Genomic DNA, 25,008 nt, shown 5'->3' with positions numbered 1-25,008 from the left:
AAAGGATCGCACCGGTGAGAGGGTGCTTCCTCTGATCAAGGAACAAGATATGCTCGACAGAGAAGATGCTGAAGGTCAATTGGCGTATAACATGTGAACAGTACTATGGACATAGTACACAAAAATAAATACATTAATACTAAAGGAATATTCGATCCAAATGTATTAGATAGCTGCAAGCCACACAGTACGCAAATATCAAGAAAAGAAATGCACACGTAGATGGTTGAGCGTGTTGGTTATTAATTCACGATAAGGAAAGAGGGACATTTAAGACAAACAGACAAGACAGGCTTTCTGTTTGTCTTGTCTGTTTGTCTTAAATGTCTCTCTTTCCTTATCGTGAAAATGCACACGGTGTATACGAAATAAAGAAAAGGTATGATTTGTTACCGAAATTTAAACTTTTCAAGGCCTGTCCTGCGAGAGGCCGCTGCCTGCCGGCTATTTCGGACTTCTTTGTGCTCTCTGACACAGATATAACGTGAAGATCTGAAGGAATGAGACTTCATACCCTTTTTGTGCAATATCACTCTGGATATTAGCACCTGTGAGACACCATCAGTCGTATTGGCGTAGTGGTGCTCAGATTCCCGGATGTGTTTCAGGATCGATAAAACTCTTAGTGCTTTTAGCATAAAATTTTCGCATTCTCCCAGCTTCGTTTGAACGTTTGAATGTCTGAGAATTGATGTAAAATGTATGCGACGCACGTACCTAGGGGAAGTAGTTTTAGCTCTAGGTAACTGCATAATCACAGCGACTTTTAGCGACAAAGCTCCTGCTATCTTTAAGTTTTGTACTAATCAACAATTTTACAACATACCTTTTAGCATAAAATTTTCACATTTTTCTAGCTTTGTTTGAACGTTTGAATGTCTGATAATCAAAGCGAAAGGTATACATTGCGTGTAGGGCCTAAGGGAAGTTGTTTTAGCCCTTGGTCACCGAAGAACAACAACAACTTTTAGCAAGGAAGCTCCTGCAACTTTTACCCTTTTGTACTAATTGACGATTTTACAAAGAGGCAGTTCTCAAGATTTTGATTTAATGTGCTTTCATTTGAGTAGCTCGATCTTGATCACTGGATTCCACACAGCACGCGGCAAAAGCATGCAACGGGATGCTACAAACACCAAAACATTACTCATACAGTGAGATCTCGAACGGATGACCATATTTTTCAAGAAAAGGAGGCGCATTTGACAGAAATGTTCACATATATGTTTCTCCGAAAAGGAGAGGGAACGGCCTTGCGTCTTCTCCGCCTCGCTGCCTTGAGGGAGCAAAGTGAAGAGAGGAGGAAACTAGGTATCTTGGTGTCATGCGCCTTGTTGGCCTGGCTCAACCTCTTTTTCCAAAAATACAGCCGTCCATTCGAGATATCGCCTTACGAGTAGTGTTGTAGGGATTGTAGCGTCCGCCTACATCTCGTGCATTGTTTTTTCTGAAATCCAATTTTCGGTTCACCATCCCTTTAAGTGAAAAGTTGGTGTTTGTTTAAGTGATGTGCACACAAACTCTTACAAAGCATTCAAACCTATCATCCGGAAAAAAAGTTCATTACTATTGATCATAAAGCAATTAATTTATCTGATTGGAACTCGGAACACAGTTAGCAAGCATTCACATATTTGATTGATCAGTGCACAAATTACTTGATCCGATGTCCTTTAGAAATTAGTAGGCTTTTGACCCTGCCGATCAGTATCAATAGTCCATGCTAACCTCCATGTGTATGACCAGACTCATATTAGATGGTTGTCTAATCCATCATTCCAACATCTAGAATCTTGAAAAAAAGGCAGCCCTACTCCTTAGAGATCCAGAGATGGCACCACTCGTTTCAACAAATCAACTGTAGAGCGTGTTGGTAACATTGACTGACCACAGAAAGGATAAAACAAACTCGGGACGAAGGACGACAAACATTTCTTTCAATTAGCAATGACATGATTCACATTGTTGACAGTTGGAAGAAATGTTTGTTGTCCTTTGTCCCAAGTTTTTTTTATTCTTTCTGTGGTCAGTCTTTTCAACAATTTGTTCAAGTTAATGCATCTTGGAAATAGAAGATTAACTGCACATTTTTTCTTTTCTAGGATTTATTGCAGCCATCATTTTTTTCATCAAGAGTGTGTTGTATCAGTAAAGTCGATTTACTTGTTCTAATTACCTAAACAAGCTAAGTTGTATTTCTGTTCACCCCTTGTTCGAAGAAGCAGACTCGTTGCAAAATGTTGACTACCATTCCTTTCAGTGCTGCCTATACTTCGTTTCCCCACAATTTGGCAAAGGGCAACTGTCAGAACCCCCTCGAGCCAATCAGAGAGACGGAGTAAAAGCATGTGACAAATCTTTGCAGAAGGAGAGCACTCTGATGATATGTTGACACGTGCCTCTCCAACGTGCATACTGGTTCACTGGGACTGTAGCCTTGGCCGTTTGTCAAAATGCGATGAAACGAAGCACAGTAGCTACTATGCTAATTACCCAAGGCCTTCATACTTTAGACATTTGTTCGACAAGAATGTAATGTCAGCAGCAATCACTGTGAACTCGGCTCAGCGCCTATTGGACTCGAGTGCCGCATTAGCATTCAACATTTAAGTTATTCACTTTAAAAAATCCGTATTTATTCAATGACAATCAACTGGCGGTGGCGAGTGACATACCATGCTGTAGATGCGTCGCCGCCTTTTCACCCAGTTTCTTGATGGGGTCCACAGGTTCACCATAGGGCTCAACCCGCCAACTTGAGTACCAATGGTACACTGTGCGTGCACTGGGGTTCTGAGCACCACTGGCAAGGTGCTCCATACTTGCATTAGTAGCCGCCAGCTTCTCTTGGTGCCGGCACATTGCCTCTGCCGGGGTGAGTCCGTCCTAAAACAAAATCATCCTCGGGTTGAGTGGTATATGGAATAGGTGCATTTCAATTTCCCCGGACAGCCTAAGTTTTGAAATAAGAGTGTTGACGTCTTGCATATAAAACAGACTATCTGCCCAAATGGGTAGGTGAAAGGAGAAATGGCGAGACAGACTCGGAGGTGGGGAAGAGGAAGAAATCAGCCTACCTTGAAGTACCCGTGAAAGAGTGCTCGGGTGTCCGCCGTGCTCTTCAGTAGCCGCAGTTCGTCGGCACAGCCAGGGTTGTGGCTGTGATCTTCTCTAAGCTTGATCACCGCTGCCAGCGGGACTGCCTTCTTTAGAAAGGCATCATTCTTTTTGGTGTTCTTGTTAATTTTTTTTATTTTGATGTCCACGAAGGCTGGGCAGTTGGTGGCATGGCGACCAGCGGTCTTGCCAACACTGCTCTGCTGGCAGCGCCACTTTTGGTGGAACACCATCCTGTTGAGAAATTATATTAAGTGCGTGAGATTAATCCACAGTTTTATCAACAAAGTGCCGAGTTTTGCCACATCAATGATGGAAAGGTTAATTGCCTGAATTTTTATAGCACCCCGATTCTTTTCTATAATAGCACAGATCAAAATTGGCTCTTCTCTGTCTTTGGGTGTACAATTATTTCATTTAAATTCTTTCTTTCTTTAAACTGTGATGTTGTTAACACTGTACATTGAACCATATTTTGCTAATATTCTGTACCGACCTTGTCTGTTATTGAAAGTATAGAATGAAAGAACAAAGTAAGCATTGTTGTGGACGCGGGCTGCTTTTTTTTTTTTTTATTGTTTACAAGCACTACGGAGGAGTTGTGGGGCTTGATGTTAAAAGTGGAAGCAAAGCCATTATTTTATTGTAATGACCTGGAAACAGCCTAAAACAAATTTGTTTCCAAATCTTGCATACAAAATGTGAAAAATCAGCATCAGTATTAAATGTTTTCAATGATCTCCTATCTGTCGAGTGAGTGACACGACTGCTGACTCGCAAGGCGGGGAAGTGCCGCTCAAGGTTTATCCAATCTCTTTTATAGTGGCAGATGCAGTGATGCCACCCAGTGGTACAGCGGTACACTACACTACATCCTCCCTTCAGTAAAACAAAGCAACAAAACAGAGGAACTCTTGCTCCGAAAGAAGACGTTCATAGGTCAAGCCTTCTCAGCCTGTGGATCCTTCCGCCGAACCTCGAGACTCGCAGCGTGGAAGCAGAAGTAGAACTGCCGGATGCCTGTCCAGTTGAGGAGCTTTCCCGAGGCGATGTGGTTCTATGGTCTTGGGCCGTTCCAGCTGCTCCAAGCGTTGTTGTGGGCATGGCTGTCCGTTCCGCCGTGGGGGTGCCAGATAGGCTGGTGGTGCCTTCTGCAGGACTTCCCATCGTTGGCACAACATGCATCCGGTTGCACTGGAGAACACCTGTCGGTGTCTCCACAACATATGAGCGGGGGCATTGAGCTGGCCTCATGACAGTCATGGGACAGTTGGCATCTTATACCCATTGGCAGTTGGCATCTTATACTCGTTGGCCTGGAGAGGCCGAAGTGTGCAAGCTGCGTGCCTCCGGTTGAAGTTCGATGCTTCCAGTCTCCTTTTGGCTTGGTCACGCTGAGTGAATGGGGCTGACGGGGGCCAGGCTGGCTCCAGCTCGTGCGACGTCTTCGGTACCCGAGACTGCAGGCGCCTGCCCATGAGCAGCTGAGCAGGGCTTGCTCCGTTTACACCCTGGGTGTCTCGATAGACCAGAAGCGCCAGGTAGGGATCCTCTGCCTTCTGCAACAGGTCCTTGACCGTCCTCACCGTCTGTTCCACCTCCCCGTTCGACTATGAAAAACGGGGGCTGTTTGCGACGTGGCGGAAGCCGTAGGGCTAGTCGAAGGCAGCAAATTCTCTCGCAGCAAAGTGAGGCCCGTTATCACTGTGCACCAGTCTTGAGATCCTGTGGCGCGCGAAGACGCTCTTGATGGCGTTAATGACAGCAGGTGCTGTCGTCGAGTGCAGGCTGACAACCTCCAAAAAGCATGACCGGTAATCCACCAGGACATATTTCTGGTCATTCAGATGGAAGAGATCTACTCCCACCTCTTCCAAGGGTTGACTTGGAGTCGTTGACGGCAACATGGGCTCCGAGCGCAGCACTCTGGTTTTGACGCACGTGGGGCAGTTGTGTCTATCTCGTTGATACCGGCCACCAGATCGACTCCTGAGCGAGAGCTTTGCATCGGTTGATGCCCTGATGCCCATCGTGAAGGAGCTCCAACTTGTGGCACTGAAGGGCAGACGGCACAATGTTGCGCGACCCCTTCAGAAGCAATCCCTTGCAGACGCTGAGCTCCCCTTGATACTGCTAGCTTCTCTTGATGTGGAGAGGCAAGTGAGACTGCGCATGGCCAGCTGTTGGCACAGTACTGAAGCAGCAGACTGCACTGGCCACCATTGGCTTGAGCCTGGCGCAGGTGCTCGAGCTGTGACGAGACAATGTCTGGGAGGGAACAGGTGACCTCTTGAACTAAGAGCTCGACTTGATTCACCCGGCTAGACGGAGAGGAATCCAGCAGTGCGTGCGAGGGCATATCGGCAGCTGCCAACAGCTTTCCCGGTTTGTTGAATACTTGGTACTGGAAAGGCATCAGCTTCAAGCAAAACCGCTGGATCCGTGGTGGCAACAGGTCAACGTCCACGGACCCCAAGAGCGCCACCAGAGGTTGATGGTTCATCTCGAGGAAAAACTGAAGTCCACGGAAGTACTCCTCAACCCTCTGCACCACCCACGTGACCGCCAAAGCTTCTTTTTTCCATTTGGCTGTACCGGTGCTCCGTGAGTGTAAGGGACCGCGATGCAAAAGTGACAGCCCGACGTGGATGGCTGTTCCTGAAGGAGTACTGCCCCGAGTCCAAAGGAGCTGGTGTCGGCCGAAATCGTGGTGTGGTAACGAACCACGCCGAAGTCTGAGCGCAGCAGCTCCTTCAGTTGGGAGAAGGCAGACTGCTGCGCATGGCCCCAAGTCGAAGCCGAGTTCTTGAGCACCAAGGCTCGGATTGGTGCTGTCGCCTCCGAAACATAGGGTAAAAAGCACCCAATGTGATTCACGAGGCCCAGTGGACGACGGATACCTGCACGTCTTCAAGTGCAGAAATGGCTTGGATCGCAGCCACCTTATCTGGGTTTGGAGAGATGCCTTGAGCGCTGACCACGACGCCAAGGAACTTGATGCTGGAAGTGGCGAATGAGCACTTTTCCCGGTTGAGCGTGACTCCTGCCTTTGCAAGCCGGTCAAGGACTTGCCGGAGACGGCGGCCATGCTCGGAGCATGTCTTCCCAAAGACGAGTATGTCATCAATCATGTTCACAACACCCGCTTGGCCTTTGAGGATCCGGCACATCTGCCGCTAGAAGTAATCCGGTACATACGTGATCCCAAACGGCAGCTGGAGGAAGCAGTAGCGGCCAAACAAAATTATGAACATGGTTAATTTTGGGAGTTGGGGAACAGCTTGACCTGTTGGAAACTTGATGTGGCGTCTAACTTGCAGAGAACTGCGGCTTCTCCGAGCAACGCAATGCATTTTTCCACGGTAGGAAGCACATGACACTCTCGAAGAACCACTTTGTTGAGGTGAGTCAAATCCACACAGAGCCAGTAGCCACCCGAGACCTTGGGGACGACAACTAGTCCAGCACACCTGTCAGTGGGTGTGTCCACTCAACGAATCACGCCTTCAGCTTCTAGCTTATCGAGCTCGGTCTTGACAGCGTCACGGAGAGAGAGTGGAAGGTGCCGTAGTACGCTCAACGAGAGAGGTGTGGTGTTGGGTTGCAGCCCGATGGTGTAGGCTTCTGGAAGCGTCCCAAGTACTCGGAAAAGGCTGCGATCGAGACACAATAGTTGCCTGCGGGCTGAGGAGCCCCCAGACGTTGTCGACAAACGTACAGAGGCCCAAGGCTTGGATTGCCGGAAAGCCCAGCAGCGGGGCCATCTTGGCGGCCAGGACGTAGAGCAGCTGCTTGATGGACTTGCCGTGCCACACCAGGGTAGCGGCATAAGTGCCTAGGGCTGGCAGGGTGTTGTTGCCAGGGCCTTTCAACTCGCTCCCGAGATCTTGAAGCTTGAGGGGACGCCGGTAAAAGTACTGGGTACGACAGAAACTTCGGGCCGGAGTCCACATTGAAGGAACGCAGGCACCCGTCGACGAGTACTTCGACGAGCTTCGCGTTTGGGCACTATTCCGTAAAGGTATGTAGCTCAATGGAGCTGGCCGGAGGCTTCTGTGTCTGCTTCCTGTTGACGCGCTTCATCTTGAGGCACACAGACTCAAAGTGGCCGTTCTTGTGGCAAAAGTTGCAGGACGCACGACGAGCCGGACAGTCGGCGAAGGGGTGTGATGCGCGCCCGGAGAAAGGGTACAGCTGCGTTGGTTTATCAGCTGGCACTGGCTTTCCCTTGCAAGGCGAGTGGCGTCAGCGGCGAGCAACGACGAATCAGCCGAGTCATGAGCCTTGTGCTCAGTGACGTACCAACTTGCTTTTGAGTGGGGGGGGCAAACCAGACGCCCCCCCCTTCCCTTACCACCCCCCTCCCCGCCCTTTAAGGCCGGGAAGGCCGGGGGGTATCCCTTGGGCGCCGCCGGCCAGTGTTTGCCCTCCCCGGTGGCGGCTGTTTCAGGGGGGGGGGGGGGGGGGGGGGGAAACAGATGCCTTGCCCCTTCACTCTGAGAACTAAGGGGGGGGGGGGGGGCAGGAGGGCTATGTTGCGCTTTTTGCACTCCCAGGAGACTAGGGAGAGGGAAGTGACGTCAACAACGCAGCAAATGCAGATTGGATGTTGAGTTTTTCTTCTGTCAACATACAATCTGCATTTGCTCAGTCGTTGACGTCACTTCCCTCTTTCAAGTCTCCTGGGAGTGCAAAAAGCGCAACATAGCCCCCCAGGGGGCAAGCGCCCCCTTTGCCTCCCCGGTTGGTACGCCCATGCTTGCGCTCGTTATCAGCATCTTTGGGTTGGCGAATATGCGTGAGCGCTTCGTGCAACGTCAATCGCGGATTCCGACAGAGCTGGTCCGAGAACTTGCGGTCGAGCAAGCCCACAAAAAAAAAACGGCCTCGGACGAGCCGCTCTTCGACGTCACACTACACTATCCACTTTAAAAGTGAAGCGTAGTAAATATTCCACAACACATAAATTCACTGTAAACGACCTAATATCTGTGTCGTGAGGGTGTGTGCCCGCGAAATATTTCTGGCATTCACACTAGCAAACGTAGTGAAATTTAGACTTCTATAGTAATTCAGCATGCAACCAAGGCTGAACGGTTTTTTTCTAAACTGATAGGAAACAGGTCATTCATTTGATAATCAGATGTAAATACCGTTGCGGGTCGGCAATTCGCCAGTCGAAGATCCATGAGGTATTCGTCGCATTACCGTAGCTGGTAATCCATTCGTAAGCGTCCCCATCGCTTGTTAGGTTCGCGCGAAGAATAGTGACGTTATTTTCACTGCCTTCTAACTCACACTGGAAAAGGCCGGCCATTCTTGGCAAAAGGGACGTGAACAAAAGAACAACGGCACATTGAACTATCAACCTGAATGACCGTTACAGCACAGGTCCAGTTCACCCTCGAAATCCGAAATAAGATGTGTACATGCAAATACGTAATTTTTCCGATGGTTATCTGCTTAATTTTATTATTTGAATAGTGCCTTTGTGTTCTATTAACTTTCTCTATGCGTTTTATAGCGCTTGATAAGCCTAGACGCAGTTATCTGCTGTTGTCGTCTGCTACTTCTCCAGGGGGGTAAAGTCACTGCCAAGAAGAGCCAAGCAGCCCAGCCCAGCGTTACCCACTGCGTTACCCAACGAGCGCTAACGTCTGAAACCCGAGACTGAACCTCAGTCTGGAATTTTTGAAATAGAAACTTTAATTAGCGCCACTGGCGATAATTAAAGTTAGCGCCAGTGGTGCTAACTTTAATCAGCTCACCTGCCTTATTACGTTATTTTCAATGTTTGTTGCACTGTAGTCTGTAGTTTAACAAATAATTGTTATAGAGGTCAGTATTATAAAACTTGCCGTGGATTTCTTCTCTGCAATATTTATCTTTTTGAAGTTTGTGATCATCCGATACAAAGGGTTCAACCAGTTTTGATGGAAAAGGGCCGAGTGGACGAAGCTGTCGAAGCCAATCTTGTTGGGCCAAGCCACGGTGCCAAGCCAAGTGTTCCTCAGTTCTGATCCTTGTTGTGTGTAGAGCACTATATAGCTCCTTCGGAGCAGAGTAACGTAGAGTTCCTGTATAGGCTCCCTACGGGAGCCAGAGTTGCGCATTTGTTTTCCCCGCGCCGCCACGCCGCTATTCGCCGAGATCCATCACGTGAGGAGCAAAGCATCCGTTGGCGTGCAAGAAAGCCACCTTTACGGTCGCTCCGCCGACGTTTCTCTTGCCCCGGCGTATGTTTCCCTGCTTTCCGCCTCCTTTTCCTCCTCTCCTGTTTTCCATGCGCGGCGGCGCGCGCGGCGCCGCTATTCGCCAAATTTAGTCACGTGAGGAGCAAAGCAACCAGCTCGTGCGGGAAAGCCGGCGCTACGGCCTCGCGCCGAGGCTGAATGCGCAACTCTGCTACCGTAGGTAGCTATACAGGAACTCTAGAGTAACGCAATCTAGAACGCCACCTCTCGGCGACTAGCGGCGAACGCCCAGAGGTTCCAACTGCGGTCAGAAATGCACGGAGAACGTGAGACAATCGCTGTTTCTTCAGTATTGTGGTGGTGTACGGAGTGGCAATTGTTTTTGACATAATAATGGAACATTTTAGAATAATTTGCGCTAAGTTTTGTGCCCCGCAAGGACCTGACTTTTTTTAAAAAATTGCTTGAGCGGCATCATGCAGCAGACGACACGGCGACGTCACACCATTCACGTGACCCGCTCCGGCCAACCCGAAAAGCCCATCTCCGCTGCGAGCAAAAATCGTCTGCTTCAAACGCCATTGCCTTGGAAATTGCCTTCTCAAAATTTGCACACGCATCCGATATTTTTAAAACTTTGATAAAGTGCTTAGTGCTTTACTAACTTCACGGCAGACTAGTTTTGAAAAGTGTGAACTCGCCGTTCATTTTTTAATCAGCCGTGTTGTATCGATCTCCATGTATTCTCCCATAGGGCGGGCCGCCTCCTGGAACCCTGAGTACCACGTGACTCGCGCCGAGCCGCTCTGTCGGCCATATTGTCGGCAAAACACGGGGTTCAAAGGATTGCGCTACTCTGCTCCGTAGGAGCTATATAGTGCTCTAGTTGTGTGGACGGTGATAAGGTCAGCTCGTTGCGTTGCCTGCGGTTGGACCAGTCATTTTTACGACAAAGATGCTACGAAGTTTTTTAGATTTCCGTCGAAACTCATGTATCCCGAGAAAAGAGACGCCTGGGTAGCTGCAGTGAAGAGAGTGCACCCGGATGGCTCGCTATGGGAGCCGAGCGGGGACTGCCAGATCTGCAGCGCGCACTTCATCACAGGTACCACATCGTGAGCTTCTGGCGAGCTTTGCCCGATTATAACGTGGTGATGACTTCTAGGGCGGCCATCAAACTTCAAGAACCGCCCTGATTTCGTGCCCACCGTGTTCAACTACGCAAGAGCTCCTGGCGAGGCCTCAGTGCAGCTGCCTGACCCCTTTGTGAAGAGGCAGGAAGGTAAACGCAGGACTTCTACTGCCACCCTGCATTTCAGTGCTTCTAGATCATCACGGAAAGAGGCTGCACGCGCGACTACACGCGCTGCTGCATGCGAGCCTCGCCTTACTTTGTAGCCGTGGAACTACGAAGCAGATATTTAACTAAAGCAAGGGTGCAGGCGAGCTGGTTTAATACTGACAAGGTAACCCTAGAGCCGGGGAAAAGAAGGGACGTAGGACAGACACAAAACTCCAAACACAACACGGTGGCAAAAGCGTGCAACGGTATGCCACAAACACCAGAACATCACTCATACAGCGATATCTCGAACGGATGACCATATTTTTAAAAAAGAGGGAGGCGCATTGGACAGAAATGTTCACATCATGTTTTTCCGAGAAGGAGAGGGAATGGCCTCGCGTCTTTACTGCCTCGCCGCCTTGAGGGGGCGAAGCGAATAGGGGAGGAAACGAGATATCTTTACGTCACGCGCCTCTTTGGCCTCATTCAATCTTGACCTCTTTTTCCAAGAATATGGCCGTTCATTCGAGATATCGCCGTACGAGTAGTGTTGTAGGGATTGTAACATCCCACCTACATCTCCTGCATTGTTTTTTTTTTAATCCATATTTCGGTCCACCATCCCTTTAAATAGACCTACGACCAAGCTACACAGACAAAAAAGGCTTGTCCTCCGTCCCTTCTTTTCCTGGGCTCCAGGGTTACCATGTCAGATATATACCGCCTGCGTCAAAGGAATCGTTGGCCGTTTGAAGGGGCCACATAAATCAGTTTCTAAATGTATCGAGCAATTATTTTGTTCAGTGGTGGCCAAACTTGATGCATTTTGATCAGAAAAATGGGAAAGAATGAACTTTAGTAAAGAGCAAAAAATGCAGAGCCGGAGTTTGCTGCATTCAGCGGCTGTCCGCAAATGAAGTATGTCTGGGTGGCGCAACTGGTGGAAGGTGGCGGCATCTGTTGTTGTAGCCGAAATAGCCTGACAAAAAGTCTTTCTTCTTGGTTTTGTGTCCACTGAGTTTATTTTATAAGTAAATGTAACAATCGTGCATAACTCCAAAAAAGCCCATGCTGCAATTGATTCGACAACATTGTCTGCTATTGCTGAGGTTGAGGGAAGTGCCTATGGGGCGGTTGGGCATAGCCTCCTTTATCATTTCATTTCATTTCATTTATTCAACCCTTAAAGGCCCAATGGGCATTACATAAGGGGAACAAGGAATATAAAGCTGAAAATACAGAACACTGCACAAAGCGAAAAAAAACATCAATTATACAATTGTACATGCTACGAAAAATAGGAGAGAAAATCCACACAGAAAAAAATGAGGTCAAAAATCGCCAACATATGAGCTATGTAGGCACTCTCTAAAAGAATAAAAGTAAAAGTAGCCAACTATGAAAACAGTGTGGAAATCGCCTCACGGAACAAGCCGGTGTCACTAATGCCGACTATGGTGTTGGGAAGGTCGTTCTAATCGCGGATGCCTCGCGGGACAGCGGAGTTAATAAACGCATTAGTTTTACCAGTTAGGTGCTTGAAACTTTTGGTGTTAGTGGCTCGATGGGCAGATCTGTTGGGAGGCTCAAGAAGAGGTATATTACTATCGTGATAGTAGAGGTTATGGATGAGGCACAGAAGAGCAGTTTTATGGCGGTTTTTAATTAGAGGGAGAGAACACTGACTTTTTAGAGTAGAAGCACTTATATTATAGGAATAACTAGATAATATAAAACGTGCCGCTCGGTTTTGGACGGCTTCGATACGTTTGGTTAAGTAGACTTGATGGGCGTTCCAGATCAGTGAATTATGCCCCGATCGGCAGATCGGGGCATAATCAAGTTTTGGGCAAACGTAAGCTTTGTAGACTAGTTTACGGAGTTAGGGATGTGCTGTCTTGAGGTTAGGCTTAATGTATCCGGGGTTTCGTGAAGCATTAGCAATTACGTTGTTTTTTGTAAGTGATCCATGAAAGGTTAAAAGTGAGCTGAATTCCCAGATATTTGTAAGAAGAAGCAACGCTGACAGGCGTGTTACCAAGGGAATAGGGGAATGAGGAAAGGGTTTTTTTGCGAGTAAAATTAAGGAATTTACATTTCGACGTGTTTAGGGGCATTAGCCATTTGTCACAGAGTTATGAATGTTGTCAAGAACTCACTGAAGGATTAGATGGTCATCTGGAGGATTAATTTTTCGATATAGTACACAGTCATCAGTAAACAAACATGTTAGAGGACAGTGAATTAGGAAGGTCGTTAATATAGATAAGAAACAGAAGAGGCCCTAAGACGGTGCCTTGAGGGACTTTCGAAGTTACGTTAGAAGTGTCAGATTGAAAATCCCTATTGACAGTAAACTGGGAACGGAGCGAGAGAAAGTTTCGAATCCACGAGAGAGTTAGAGAATGTAGTTAAAGTGAGGAGAGTTTAGATAATAAACAATAAGGAGGTCCGCGATCAAATGCTTTAGAGAAATCAAGAAATATGGCAACGGTTTGAGAGTTAGTGTTCATATAAACATGATGGTCATGAGTGAAATCGAGCAGTTGCATATCACATGAGAAGCCGTTTTGAAAACCATACTGATATTCATAAAGAAATATTGTTAGATTCAAGATGTGATGCAACATGAGAGAATATTATATGTTCCAACAACTTATACTCAAATGCCTGCCAAAGGCAACAGAATCGGCGTCCGCTCTTCCATCCTATCTCTCGCTATTTCGCCATGTGTCCTTGAGGCGTGGCGTGGCTTGACAGTGGGCTTGACGGCTTGACTAGCTTTATAACGGGCCAAGGCATAGCTAGCCTGCATGATGCTGTCTTCTCAGTAAAGCATTGGAGTTTTCGATGCGGTTTGACACTGTGCCAAAATGCGAGTCTGAAAATGTAAGTCTAATGCCGAATGGAAAATTCAGGCCATCTCATTTCACAAGATTCTGAGTGACAGTGCGCTAAAGGAGACACGTATGAAAGCGATCGCCAGGAATGACTGGGTGCCAAATGCAACGTCGCGGTACTCTGTTGTTTGCAGGCGACACTTCTAAGACACAGATGAAAAAACCCAGACAAGAAACAGTTATGGCATGAACAAACAGTTCTGAGTTTTTGTTGATTGCAGAATGTATCTAACTGAGTACAGTCGAATCTCGTTAATTCAAACTCTGTTAATTTAAACTTGTGGATAATTCAACCTAACATGCAGGTCCCATCCTACATGTGTCTATGGGAGGAAACTCCCTGTAATTCAAACTTTGCTTTATTCAAACAAATTTTTGGTACCCCTCGAGTATGAATTAACAAGATTCGACTGTAATCTGTTAGCAGAGAATGGATGAAAAGGCATCAAAATCATCTGGTGGGATGGTTGTTGAACACTATAGAATAAAAACACCGCGAAACACACAAACAAGAAGAGGAACACAGGGCAAGCACTTGTCTTATTTTCCTCTTTTTGTCCTCTGCACTTTTTTTATTCTACAGCGAAGCTCAGACCGGCGGCGGACTTTTCGCCAAGAGGCTTAAATCAGCTACTGTTTTAAGGATTATTTTGTATTGTATTCTCGGGTCGATACAGTGTGCACGTGAGTGATCTCTACCAGTATATGTTTCTGTTCTAGGATTGAAGGGCAGAGATGAAATAAAACACTTAAAATCAGGTTTGTGAAACCAGACATATACCCATAAAAAGAAAGAAAAATATGAATTAAAAATACTCTTACAGGAGTAGTTTTCCATACGTCCCTTCCCCCTCCTAAAAAAAACAGCAAAACATAAAGGAAACAAAATAGTCAAACCAAAGGGCATTATTCCCTATCACTGCATTTGTGAAAGAAATCAACCCAGCGCACCCACAGTGTATCTGGAGAAATAAAAACTGTAAGCCCATACCACGAAACCTTGAACATGAATCACCCAGGGAAGGCAATTATTTTACTTTCATTGAAGCGAAAACTTGATTCTCTTTGCACTATGAAAACACATGAAAACTATCGTGTTGGAGATTAATTCAGAAATAAATTACTTTTGAAATGTATTATCTGAAACTGTGATACTGCCTCTGCTTTCTTCAAAAGTGCCATGTATACTGGGATGAATGGGGGGCATTTTGAGGCAATTCAAGCTCATGTAAAAAGTCTTTGGCCTCAAAACTGGGAAACGTGCCAACAATCTGCAGATCAGTTTTCAATTATCTTTTAAACAAAGCCACCCCCAGGTCAATCCGTCCAGTGACAACAGGTTCTGTGACGCCAAGTTTTCAGCTATATTTACTGGGGGGCTGGGGAGTTGTGATGTCCTCTTAAACAGTTGCTTGGGGAGTAAAGACCATACTGATTATTAATTCTCCCACTAAATATAATTTGGTGTCACAGAACCTGACATCACGTGACACCATCACATAAGGTGTTTTATTACCTGATGTCATATTGTCATCATGGGGTCACATGATAGTATTAAATCAGGTGCTAGATCCTGCTAGATTTTGCTGGGATTTTGATGTCCCATGATGCCAGGTCCTAGGGCTTTACATGCCTCCCTAATACATGCAACATCTTTTTTTTATAGGTGACAGAGCTGCACCTGTGGGGGACACCAACTTCCAGTTTAAAGCTACCAAGGATATCTGGTTTAAATGCTGTTTCTGTGTGTTTGTCACTACAGATCAGCATGGAATAACGAGCCACTTGGTTTCCCACGGTGATGAACAATTCAAGTGCCAGCGTTGTCCAGTGTTGTTTGACTCTATGTCAGAATTGCAGTGTCACTTTCAAGTGCATACAAGTGATGAGTCATTCAAATGTCCCAGCTTTCCAAGAATATCCCTTACTGAGCAGTTCTGTTTGACTCATCTGCGCACCTACAAGTGCCCGCGCTGTCACATAGCCTTTAAGGAACGCGGGAACCTGACCGATCACATTCGAACACACTTGGCAGAAAAACCTTACAAGTGCAAACAATGCCTCAAAGTCTTTACACATAGTAGCAGTCTGGCCAAGCACGATCGAACGCACACAGGTGAAAAAGCTTATAAGTGCAAGCAATGCCCCAAGGCTTTCACTCGGAATAGTTGTCTGACCATCCACAATCGAATACACACGGATGAAAAGCCTTTAAGTGTGAGCAATGTCTAAAAACCTTTGGTCATTCCAACAGTTTGGCAGAACATAATAGAATCCACACAGGTGAAAAACCCTACAAGTGTAAACTGTGCTCCGGAGCCTTTAGTCGGCGATCAGCCCTGACCGACCACATTCGAGCGCACACAGGCAACAAGCCTTACCAGTACAAGCCGTGTGCTAAAGCCTTTGCTCGGAATAGCAATCTGACCAAGCATAGTCAAATGCACACTGATGCAAGACCTTACAAGTGTAGTGAATGCCCCGAAGCCTTTGCTCGGAATAGCAGCCTGACCATCCACAATCGGATGCACACGGGTGAAAAGCCTTATAAGTGTGAGCAATGTCTAAAAACCTTTACTCATAAGAGCAATGTGGCCATTCACAATAGAGTGCACACGGGAGAAAAACCATACAAGTGTAAAATGTGCCTAAAAGCCTTCATTCGGTTATCAACCCTAACCGACCACATTCGAACACACACGGGCAAGAAGCCTTACAAGTGCAAGCAATGTCCAAAAGTCTTTGCTCAAAGTCACAATTTGACCTTCCACACTCGAACGCACACAGGTGAAAAACCTTACAAATGTAATCAATGCCCCAAAGCCTTTTCTCAGAATAGCACTCTGACCCTCCACAATCGAACGCACACAGGTGAAAAACCTTACAAATGTAAGCTGTGTCCTAAAGCCTTCACATGGATGTCATCCCTTAAATACCACAATCAAACACACACCGGCAAAAAAGTCATAAGTGCAAGCGATTTCTAAAAACCTTTCTTTAGAATAGCAATCTGGCCATCCAGAATAGAATGCACATAAAAGAGAACCACACAAGTGTAAGTTGTGCTCCAAAGCTTTCATTTGGCTATCAACGCTGACCTCCCACATTCCAATGCACACAAGCAGAAAATCCAAGTTTTAACAATGTCTGCAAACCTGAAAATTCCGACCATCTACAACAAAATGCATATGTAAAAAATGTTTACATGTATAAGCTGTGCATAAAGAACTGGCATTACTTACAAGCCTGACTATGTTCGAGTGCACAGACAAATTCCTTTATATGGCAAGCAATGCCACAAAGCCTTTGTTCAGTTGGGTGGTCTGATCTCCCACACTCGAAACATACACAAAAGAAAAATCTTGCCATTTCTTCATACTTTATACTTAAAAGAGAATTGACTGACTACATTCAAATGCACACAGGCAAATAAACATTGTAAGCGTAAAGAGCATCCGCGAACCTTTATTTATGTTGATACTCTAGGCTCAACTTTGAAATGCCAACATCCCGGAGCATTTTCTAACTTGTTCTCCCTCAACAGGCACTTGCCGACACATAAGGATCCTAAACATAAGATTATGTGCTCAAAGATACTGACTGGGGGTTGGCCTTTCAAGTACCCGCAACGTCCCAGAATGTTCTGTTAAAGTTACTGCTGGGTGGATCACATGCAGTTTTCTGCGCAGAGCCTGATTTGCATTTTTCGTAAGCCATATATCAGAATGCTGCTCTTTGTTGTCACTTAAAGGCATTGGGGAGTGAAGGATGACCTCAAGCCAGGAGTGGTTTAATGGCAGGTCTTCCCTAATGATGAAACAGTCTTTATTTCTTAATGCACTATAACTTTCTTCAGTCATCCCCTGAAACATTCCGGTTGTCTCATCAAAGTGCTTGCATGGGGGAGAGGGGTGTGAGCGCTGTTCTCACTCACAGGGTGTTCTGCAGTCTTTACAATGCCTCGCTAGAGGAAGGAGCAGGTTGAAGAGGAAAAAGATGAACAAAAGCAGCGACGTGCTGAGTATGGCCGTGTCGATATGCCGAAGAGGCACTGGAAAAGCGAGATCGACTTTTGACCACTGATAGAGAAGCAAGGCGGGCTCGCTCTGCGTAACAGTTCTCCGCAAACCGGCAAAGTTTGCAATGGAGCACCGCGCAAACCCCATTCTTTTCACGGCTCAGGGCAGTTAAATACTAGTGATGGACCGAATCTGCCGAACTTCAGATTCGGCAAAGTTCGGCAAATGCCGAACTTTTGAAGGAAGGTTGGGCAAAGATTCGGCAAAAATTCGGCAAACGTCTGCGCACGCGCGAGAACGCGACGGGGCCAAGGATTGCAAATGGACGCCGTGCGTTCGTGCGGTTACCATCGTACAGTGTAGTACTACCAGCGGATACGGCAAGGTACGGAGTAGGCGACGTGGTAACTGTGTTCGTCAGCCTTTGTGAGTGTGATTCTTCAATATTTTCTGCCTGAAGAACAAAATATCGACCAGAAATGGACGCAAAAATGCCGTAGTCTACCGCGCAAGTGACAAATGATGCTGTACATTCGGAATGACCTGATTTTCATTTGATCTTTCCAGTGATGCAGCGAGGTAGTTGCAAACTTGACTGACAAGTACTTTAAAGCAGTCCTCGCCATTCTAGCAATCCTGTTTTCGGCTCAAAAGTAGTTTATGATCGAACAAAATAATAATGCTTTCAATTAGCGCTATTTCGCGGCTTTCATTTTTCCGCACAAAACGAAACAGAACTATCACGCTCGACGTTGCACATCCGACATTCCTAACTCTTCCCATCTTCCTAAACGTCCAGTGTGTCCTGACATCGGAAACCGGCCTTTAAAAGTTAAAAACGAGACGTTGCGAATACGGGATGGACACTTCCATGCAAAGCTGGCGTCAAGTGACTCAAATCGAAGAACATGCATATTTACAGTAATATTGTTATATCTTCCGGTGAAGGCTAAACAGCCGTTGCATTCATTTTCGCGCACGAAGCGGTGACTCGCAGAGGAAATATAGAACACAGTGTTACCGCCTTTTTTTCAATAACACACACTTGCAGGTTTGAGCTGATGAGGTCTCAAAACCGAAACTCGCGTATCGTGACTGCGCTGACGGCGCCCGCTACTGCCCAACCCTGTTGTCACACATCTTCTGCACAGAGTCATTTTCAAATACCAGTTAACATACAAAAATGACACGGATACTATAATCTTGTAAAATATCGCCCTACTTAGTAATAACTGCGTCAATATGCATTAAAGAAAAAAAAAAACACAACAACTTACACACTTTTTTTGCACGATAAAACGATATATCAACTTTTAGGTTTGGTAACATGTATTTTTGCCGAATCTTTAGAAAAGTTCGGCAAAAATTCGGCTTTGCCGAATTCCTAGATTCGGCGCCAAATTTTTGATTCCACAAAAGTTCGGCCCATCACTATTAAATAGCTATGTTCCGCATCTGAATACAAACTAAGCCATGCTTTTTGGACAACTGTTAGCTGCATTTGCAAACATGGTTTATTGTGGTTGTTCGGTTCATTTTTATTTTGTCTTTGTGTAGAACAAAGAAGCTTCTGCAAATAAATGCTTGACAAGACATTGACTTCGCTGAATTGCTGAATTGAAATTTGGAGCTCGCAAAACAAAGCTGGAGCGATAGGCCGGACGCTGCAAAAGTCAGAAACATCACTCATACAGCGATATCTCTAACGGATGGCCATATCTTTGGAAAAAAAGTGCGCGATTGAACATTGCCGACAAGACATGTGACATCGCGATTCTCATATGCCCTCCCCTCTTCGGTTTGTCCACTCGAGCAGGTTAACCGAAGCGAAAAGAAGAGAACCGAGACCGCTTCTCATTCTCAACTGTTCAGAGAGAATCGTGACGTCCCATTCCTCGCTTGATTGCACCCTTCTTTTAAAAAAAATACGGCCATCCGTTTGAGATATCGACGTATCAGTTATGATTTGGAGTTTTTAGTGTCCCGTTCAACGCTTCTGCGGCCTTATTTCGTGAAACACAAATTTGGATTCATAATTTCTTTAAAGAAGGGGCAGTTTCAACTGCCCTGATGTATTTTTTTTCAGGGGTTTTAGGTATTCATAAACAGGCGAATGTGGTGTCATTGGCAACCATGTGGTGACTCTTTAGAAGTGTCCTAAATCCGTGCTATGTTGAGATTTCATTTGGCAATTGGCTGGGTTCCATTGCGGGGTAAGGGATTCGAATGAATCACACTGCACACGAAGTGCATGTTCGTGCTGTTCTAACCCCCACAGGTTTCAAATATAGACCTACTGTATCAATGCCAGGTGTGGAACTGCTGTGCCACCCTGTGCCAAACGTATTTGTGCCATTCAGCACCGCTGCCTATACATACGGCTATATATATATAATAGGGTCCTGCTGGCATAGGTCGGCATTTTAAGCTGTCCTCACTCAAACTCACGATCACCACTTTTTCCTCAATCAGAACACACGCCCACTAACGATCATGATTTATTCAAAATAGGGTCATCACCCGCACTCAACCTCGCGGTTCAACACAAAACCGAAAATCACTCGCCGTCATCATCACGGTCTTCACGCTCACAGATAATCACGGTCATCACGCCCACAGGTCATCACGAATCATCAGACTCACAGGTCATCACACTCACAGGTCCTCACGGTTCTCACACTCACGGGTCACCACGCTCATCACACTCACAGATCATCACGGTCCTCACGGCACTCACACTCACAGCTCCACGGTCCTCACACTCGCAGGTCATCACGCTCATCACACTCAGAGGTCCTCACGGTCCTCACACTCACAGCTCCTCACTGTCTTCACACTCAGAGGTCGTCACGGTCCGCACACTCACACGGGTCTTCACGCTCATCACACTCACAGGTCCTTACACTCACAGGTCATCACGCTAACATGTTGCTTTCTTTGTGTTTTTCTTTTGTTTCTCGCAAGCCATTGGATTGTCTTCGCGTGGGTCGTGCGGCAGGGAAACTACCTTAAAACTGAATTTCTGAGCCGCTTATCCAATTTCAAAGAAATGCACTATGTTTATGTTTATGCTCCGCACATTTCTGCCAAATTTCGTTAACCTGGATTAATTGCGAAAGAAACAAAATTCAAGCTGCCAAAAGTGGGTGTGTTGAAATTTCGCCTGCTGACAAGGGCGGCGGTAAAACACAAACGCGAATTCCGACAGGTTACACAGACAACGTCGCAGTGATTAGAGCATCGCCTCGCTGTGAATACCTCGCTCATTTGTACACAAATAAACAATTACTACATATATCACCCCCGTTTCTATACCACCACGAAAACCGAGGATTACGGACCAACAACGACATGGAGTCCTGGCACCGTGAGATATAAACGCGGTGTCAGGGAGGGCTCACCCGAACATTTACAGCTTCATCGATCTGATGAAACGGGATGATGACATGACAAGCCTATCTTTGCAGCAGCTTGCAAACGGTGGTGCCGTGCGGACCAGGGGGTCAGCAAGTGGGTCAGCAAGGACCGCAAACTATCAGAATTTTAGTGTCGCCTTTTTTATGTCACGATTTCCCCGTTCGGCTTCTTCAACAAGGCGAAGGTATTTTCTGGTCTATAATTTGTTTTCCGGTGTGAACGAGGGTTCAGTGTTTGAGACTGTAAACAAAATAAAGTCGCAGTCATATGCTTGTCAACCTGTTTGATTTATCGCTCAGAAATACCCAGTAGTTCGCTATAAGGAAGTTTTAGAAAATCGTACGCAAGCGCTTTGGGTACCCTAAACTTAGCCTCGCGGTATAAAAAGGACGCTAATTTTAGCTTACCCAAAGTGCTTGCGTATGTTATTCTTTGACTGCCTTATTGCACAGAGCGCGACACCATTAGCGCGAACAAGCGATCGTCATTTTTTTAATGTTTATCTCATGGAATCAAAAGGCTGCCATCAAAACTATTAGTGTCTTTGGAAGTGCTCATCTGGGCCACTACTAACCTAAGCAGTAAAATTTTGTGCCTACTAATACCATTTGTTACCGCGAACAACGTCGTTATCGCGGTAACAGTGTCGCGTAGTGTACATAGTCCGTTTCGCGCTTCCATGTTTTGGGAACCACATTGAAAAAACAAAACAAAAATGTTTTAAGTGGTTGAAGTAGGAATATTACGTTTAAGCTTGTCTGAAAGGATCGTATATTTTAAGAATACGTCGACATGCAAAGCTATTTCAGAACATATTCTTAAGCAGAAACGGTGCTCAGACCAGGGTGGGAACGATGGAGGCTTTTCGCGAAGAGGTTGCGATGTACAATGTCTTATACAAATGGGTTGAAACGGGACGCGTTCAAACGCAGAGGGTGCTTCGGGTACGGGTTCAAATAAGAAGGGCGTTTCGGAAACGGGTTGAAACGGGACGGGTTCAAACGGGAATGGGTTGTTTCGGGCTACACCCATCTGTACACGTCTGCTTTGTAGAGGTTACACTGGACAGGATTGAGCAGAAATTGTCTCTTCGGGTTGGCAGGTTGACTGACTCGGGGTCTTTTTGAACTACCTTGCTTCGTTTCTTTACTAAACTCAACCCCTACAGAGTGGCTTCCTGAAAAGAGTGGTTCGTTAAGATCTCCCACAATGTAGACAGACATTGGCCAATAGGCGAAAAGATGGTTAACATGCAGGCGAGTTGGTGCGTATTAATCATAATGTTTAAACCCTGAGGTTGGGAAGGAAACTTCGAGATATATCAGAAGGGACAGAAGAAGGGTCACAGACGTGCTTGTCTGCCACCTGTCTTCTGTCCCTTCTAATATATCTTCAAGTTTCCTTCCCAGTCTCAGGGTTTAAACTTCGTGGCCAATAGGAGTATTTTCTTGTGACGAATTTCTTCTCTTGGCACTCTGAGTACGTCCAACGCTGTTTGGCTGGGCCCTCGTATGCTCTGGTGACTTCAGCCAGAGAGAACATGTTGAGTCTGGTTGTATGATTCTTTCTGGAATTACAATGGGTGTCTAATCTATGCTTATCTTGAACGATATTTGATATGTCTGAACTGTCAGATAGCACAGCCTGCCATCTTCCAAGCCTGATTTCATGACTCCCAACAAAGCTGGCTCTTCAGCTGCAATTTCTCTCGCTGTCTGCAAGCTTCGACAAATTTGTGCGAAATGTCCTGTTTTCTTGCCATGTTACAGGTTGCATTCTTGGCAGGACACTTATTTCTTGTGTGAGAACTGCACCCACACAGAAGACTTGTGTTTTCGGTCGTGTTGCTCGTAGAATGTGGTGCCGCCGTCACTCAGTTGAGACTTATCTGCATGGAGGTCAGCGTGCTACTTCACCACTTCCAAATGACGTGCCAATGTGGTAGCTTTTATTAGTGACAGCTTCTCGTCCAGTTGCATTCCCACTGACAAGTTTCTGCCTCGACGATGCGGTCCCTTATCATTTCGTCATGCTTGTCAATCCAGTGGTACTTGGTCAATACATAAAGATCCGTTAGGAAGGCTTCTACTGATATGACAACTTCCGAATCCTCCAACAAAAGTAGGCCCTTTTGCAAGTTGCATTTCGTCGAACCACAAAGTGCTCTTCAAATGCATTTCTAGCTATGTCTGCGATGCAGTTGCTCCTCTGACAGCTTCAGAGAGAGAAGAATGCCTTCGGACTTTTCTCCTATGCGGTACATCAAAGCGTTTCTCTGTTCGGAACCGTTTTTTTAATTTTTTGTCGAACTTTGTTTTGTGTTCAGAAGTGCTAAAATTTCAGGGTACACCGGGACCGGTCCTCTGACTTGGAAAAAAAAAATCAACTTTTTTCAGCAGATGGCATGCGTAGAGTGTAGCCGCTATGGCGATTCAAATTTCATGCTCTTGAGTATTGAAGTGTTATGTTACCATATTGTTTCGCTGTCGTCGCCCTTCTGGACCTCGCTCTGAAGTCCCATTCTAGAATAACTGTAATAAGCAGCCGCTGCAACCATGGCGTTATAGGCACTGGACAAGAACAAGACCGTTCTCTTTTAAGCCTAAACAAAGAGTGTTTAAATTCGTCGTCCTCTTCGAGCTCCCCAGCCTTGATACGCGATGACTGATGCATCACATAGCTTATTGAACACCGACCACAGTTGTCGTGCGAACGCAAGGGGTATATGTGCTACGAGCGAGTGCTGCGTCGCCAGTTCTAAGGGCCGCTCATTTAATTGTTGCTCCGCCATTTTCTTCCATGGGCTGCATGATGCACCAGCCTCTTGCATTGGTTCATTTGACTCTGTAAGACAAACACGAAGCTGAGTTTGATAAAGGTGTTTATGGGTTGACCCAGTCCTAAGGTTAGACAAAAACCGACAACCAGACCGGCGGTGGTGCCTTATGTCTACGCCCTCTCCCATCAGGCTAAGTGAGTGGCTTATAAGTATAACGTACCAGTGTTTGTTTTGAGCACCACAGAGGTTGTCATGACTGTGTTCTGCTGTTAACCGAGGAAGCACCAGCGATTTCTATTGTGATGTTAACCACCGCACTCCTTTTGTCCCATGCGCACTAGGGGTTGTGTACCAGATCCCCTTCACATGGGGTAGGGTATACACTGGACAAACATGGAGGTGCGTGAATGTGAGGGCGAGGGAGCATTTTCTTCCTCTCCGTTCCTCCCCCGCTGGCCACTTAGCGGTACACTGCAGCAGGCGCATAACCAGGGGAGGTGTTCAGGTGTCAGAACACCCACGGAAATTTCGGTATAATGAGGTCAAATTTCGGTTTTATATATATATATATATATATATATATATATATATATATATATATATATATATATAAATAAAACTGAGAAGAAAAAACCCTTAGTGAAAACAGCAACAACGGACGATTTATTCTTCGACGTTTCAGCCGGAGTTCGGTGCTCGTCAGGAAGGCCGGACTCCGGCCTTCCTGACGAAGGCCAGACTCCGGCCGAAAAGTCGAAGAATAAATCGCCTGTTGTTGCTGTTTTTACTAAGTGTTTTCTCTTCCTCTCAATTATACCCACGCCTTCGGCCTCCCGCTACCATGCCCGTTATATATATATATATATATATATATATATATATATATATATATATATATATATATATATATATATATATATATATATACAGTTTTTTTTTTAAAGCTTAACAGAATTTTTAAAAAGAAACCATGAAAGCTAGGTTAATGCGGTCTACGCAGGTGAGTTATACGGCCAGGGGGACATAGTATAGGCGGCTAATCGTAACGATTAGTCGGCTAATTAGTTAGAATTCGTTAATTAACTTTTTAAGTAATGAAAATAGACATATAGTTTCAATTAGAAACTTGCTCAGCGTCATCGAAAACCACTAAATCAGTAATTTTCAGAAAGAATGAGCGTATGACAAGCGTAGTAGTACAGTGTACTAGAATACTTGGGTAGTGTTGGGACCGGAGCGGCTCGGCAACGGCAGCTCGTGAGGGCGCGTGTATTGACAGTTCGTGGCGGCGCTGTAG

At 46.0% G+C, this 25,008-nt stretch overlaps 2 protein-coding genes across 2 annotated transcripts; one reads left to right on the top strand and one right to left on the bottom strand.

Annotated features, from left to right (window-relative positions):
* Nucleotides 1-2,559: 2,559 nt before the first annotated feature.
* LOC8025183 lies at nucleotides 2,560-8,526 on the bottom strand. The gene is made up of 3 exons (XM_040219893.3): nucleotides 8,271-8,526; nucleotides 3,078-3,351; nucleotides 2,560-2,886 (listed from the first exon to the last, which is right to left on the bottom strand). Exons 1-3 carry the CDS (start codon nucleotides 8,432-8,434, stop codon nucleotides 2,650-2,652), a joined length of 675 nt encoding a protein of 224 aa, XP_040075827.1. The 5' UTR covers nucleotides 8,435-8,526; the 3' UTR covers nucleotides 2,560-2,649.
* Nucleotides 8,527-10,199: 1,673 nt separating this feature from the next.
* On the top strand, nucleotides 10,200-17,100 carry LOC115313800 (zinc finger protein 883). The gene is given in 4 exon segments (XM_029972796.4): nucleotides 10,200-10,416; nucleotides 10,477-10,593; nucleotides 15,163-15,705; nucleotides 15,708-17,100. Coding segments are annotated over 4 exon segments (1,551 nt in total). The 5' UTR covers nucleotides 10,200-10,301; the 3' UTR covers nucleotides 16,484-17,100.
* The last annotated feature ends 7,908 nt before the right edge of the window (nucleotides 17,101-25,008 follow it).

The sequence above is a fragment of the Ixodes scapularis genome, unplaced genomic scaffold (genome assembly GCF_016920785.2).
Source record: "Ixodes scapularis isolate PalLabHiFi unplaced genomic scaffold, ASM1692078v2 PGA_scaffold2__306_contigs__length_199485367, whole genome shotgun sequence".
In the NCBI taxonomy this organism is placed as follows: Eukaryota; Metazoa; Arthropoda; class Arachnida; order Ixodida; family Ixodidae; genus Ixodes; species Ixodes scapularis.
This window is presented reverse-complemented; position numbering and strand designations above follow the sequence as displayed.